We start from the raw sequence: 3,569 nt of genomic DNA on the forward strand, positions 1-3,569 counted from the left end.
CCTTTGCTTTTGTGGGGAAGCTTGGAAGCTTGCCAAAATTGTTTATGAGAAAAACATCAACCTCCTCCAGAGAGAATGCGATCATAGACTACACAGCTTAGTTTTAAAAACTTGCTTTTCACAAAGAGTTCTTATTTGCTTTCCATACAGTAGTGTACATACTTATTCTTAGACCTTAGTATACCATAGTTAATTTATTATTCTAAACTGGTGCTCTCACAGTAGTTTTGCTTTAAATAGTGGTATAATTGTGTTTGTGTGCACTTGCGTGCACTCTGAAATAGGGGGATCTAATCATAAGGTCATAGGAATGTAAGGATACAATTTTTAATATAAAATTTTATTAATTCTCATTTTTCTAACAAATGTAAGGCAATCATTCGCATAAACTTAGCACACCATCCTTGCATAAGAAAACACTAAAAATATTCATAATTAAATCTTTGGCAAAATAACCTATAAATAACTTATTTAACTTGAATTACCCATTTGTATAAATACGTTATTATTTACATGTTTTAACCATAAATGTCAAATTGAGGACCGAGCTCAGGACTTCAACTACTAGACATAAAGCCAGTACTTGAGAGACCATAATATTTCCTCTTCATTTGTGTTTCATTTGTGTTCAATTAAATTCACAAACATATCAAATGTACCAAATTGCAAAATACAACCTTGTTTTTAGACCTCTAGTGTCACTTGTACAGGATATTCATTGCAACTCAAGTTGTAGATAACTATATTCTCATCAAATGGCATTAGGGGTCTAATCATAGCTTTATGCCTAGGAGATGGACAAGGAATTCAGTCCTTTGGAAATTGATGGTTATATCTAACAAACATCTTAAGACCATCAAGCAGCACTCTTGTGAAATGATGGTTAGTGAAATTATTAGTTTAACAAAGTACCTGGTTAAACAGATTTTACAATAAGGCAGAAAGCTGTTTATTATGAATATTTGGGAAAAAATATAGTTATAATAGTTTCAAGCCATTATAAACAATTTATAGAATTGTAATATGTCTTACTTACATAAATTTGAACTTCTGTTTTAATCAACTTCAGTTATAGAGGCATTCTTAATTGGCATCTGTGAAGAGACTGATTCTAAGTACATAAAGTACTGTATCTTTTTTCAAGTGTTTGCTTTTGAAAGTGTGCAGACACTGACTTGAATCTTTATGGCAACTCAGATGGTTCTACTTTATTGGATATGGTGGCTAACAATGGCTGAAAACTATTTCTCAAAACTAATGTGCTTTGGTACTTAGTTTTACTATACCCCATACTAGGTTTAACAGCCCTACAGTGTACAGCAAATACCTACTTTCAGTTAGTCACATCTGGTAAACTTCATTGTGGAAACTAAAGAGATTCAGTTCTTATCCATCGTTACCACGGAAATTTTATTTGACACATTCCTTTATAGTCAGCAACACATTAAATTTTATTCATGATCTTCAATAAGAGATAAGAAATATCCAGCTGTATCACAGGGGAGATATATTTTAGTATTTACCCAAATATTTTAACTGTTAAATGCTATCCTTCCTTTAAAAGATTTGGTAATAATCTCATTTCCCTTGGTAAATGATACTTTAAGAATTTTGAATAGTTTAGATACAAGAATTTACATAATTTCCAGAATGCTCTTTAAAAATTCAAATGATACCCTTATGAACAGCACATAAATTTTCATTGAATGTGTCACCTGAACGCCTGACTCCCATAAAATTGATGTTAACATATTGTGGACAAAAATTTTTGGTAATGGAAGTGGTGTGAATTAACATACTGTTAAATAATTCCCTTGAAATAGTGAGGTAACCATTGTATTCATAAAGATATTTAAGAACTGTAGCTACTGACACACTACACAGTATTGATAATTTAAAAATGAATATTACTGTATGCATCAGCAATTAAAGACACTTTGCCAATGATTTTCTGCCTTCTAATACTCTTTGTATCACACATTTTGTGTTTCTTACATTTATAGTATTAAATAATTTCTTTAAACTAGTTATGTAACCATTGTATTTATATTTATGAACTGTACTAGCTGACACATTATACAGTACTGTATTGGTAATTCAATAATGAATATTGCTGTACTTAGTAGGTAAAGAAATTTAGCCAATAATTTTCTGCCTTCTGATACTCTCTCTGTACCACATTTTGTGTATTTTATATTGAAGATCCATGAAGAAGAAACTGCAAGACATCTCATAAAAAAAATTAAAGACTTCACAATAATGCTGCTCAAAATCCTATGGCAACAAGAAATAACAATACTTTATAAAAACTAAATGTATTAACTCTTGAACAAAGATGACAAAAGGGCTGAAACCTCTTCTTGTGTTGGACAGGCTATGATTATTTGCTCCTCTTCATTGTAGTTGTTTACAATTATATTGTGGATCTTGCTGAAAGAGTTCAAAATATTTGTGCGAACTGGTTTGAAGAGTATGAATTCGGTGTCTCGATTAGCTAGATAAAGCTGCATACTTCGCTGGATGTTTGGAAGGTGAGTTCGAATGTTTTTCTGACAGGCATTCACTGTATCTGCTAACTGCAAAAGTTTATGACATTTTTACCAAGCTTAAGGAAATTACAATTGTTTCAGGTTCAGTTACAGTATCATAAAATAATACACTATTATTACTACTAGGTACCATCTGCAAAGTGACAATTAAAACACTATGAAATGTAACGAATGAATATTGTTATAATAATTACAAAAATATACATTTAATAACAAAATATTGGTGTTATTCTTCTTGGATGTTTGCATTAGTCTCAATTTGAAGACATCTACAATTTCATGGGAAATTTAAAACTTAGTATGAAAATGACTGTATAAATACAAACCATTACATTACCAGACCCATATTCATTTTACATACTAAATCAGTAATTGTTGTCTTCACTTATGTTCTTGATTCATCTCATGATTTTTTTTACAGCAAAGCCTTCATTGATAAGAGATGCCTCAGTCTCACAGTCTTTTCCTCAAAAAAGAAGAGCAGTACTAAGTGAAATCCCCATGGGTCTAAGCTGGTAACAACTTATATCAAAGGACCCAAGCACTCAACAGAAGCATACATCAGTTTTATCTTCTTTTAAGCATTATTTTTATTTAAATAAATACAAACCCTCAGTCTTTACATATGGAAATACGTCCAGCACAGCTGGAAACCAGCTATTCAATTCTTAACAAGGTTGTTAGTTAACTACTGGACAGTCGGGTGGGGAGTCCCACCCAACTGTCCGGTGATGCATCCTCTTACCTTCTGGCCGTCTCTTGACCTGTACGCATCCAATTCTGCTCTGCCTGCCGGCTGGTTTTCTTCATTCGCCCATGATCCTGGTTTTTCATCTGATCGTTTTTTGTGTGACTCTGTGATATTGTGACTTACTGTTCTTTTGTGAGTATGCAAACCCATGAGTCATCTCAGCCCAAGGAGTGGAAGCCTCGTGACATGTGGCATTGCCCAGGCACAGGAATGTTCCTTGCAAACGCTTCCTCTTCCCTCTGGAAATTGATCCTCACTCTATGCACTCA

The 3,569-nt window shown here is 32.9% G+C and overlaps 1 protein-coding gene across 1 annotated transcript in view; it reads right to left on the reverse strand.

Moving 5' to 3' along the window:
• Positions 1-324: 324 nt before the first annotated feature.
• The window catches only part of Cog3 (conserved oligomeric Golgi complex subunit 3), a 200,283-nt gene continuing 197,038 nt past the window's right edge, over positions 325-3,569 (reverse strand). The window contains exon 11 of the mRNA XM_067123036.1: positions 325-2,576. Coding sequence (XP_066979137.1) covers positions 2,319-2,576 — 258 coding nt within the window. The 3' untranslated portion in view covers positions 325-2,318. The remainder of the gene's footprint in view (positions 2,577-3,569) is intronic.

This window comes from Macrobrachium rosenbergii, chromosome 21, assembly GCF_040412425.1.
Source record: "Macrobrachium rosenbergii isolate ZJJX-2024 chromosome 21, ASM4041242v1, whole genome shotgun sequence".
Taxonomy (NCBI): domain Eukaryota; kingdom Metazoa; phylum Arthropoda; class Malacostraca; order Decapoda; family Palaemonidae; genus Macrobrachium; species Macrobrachium rosenbergii.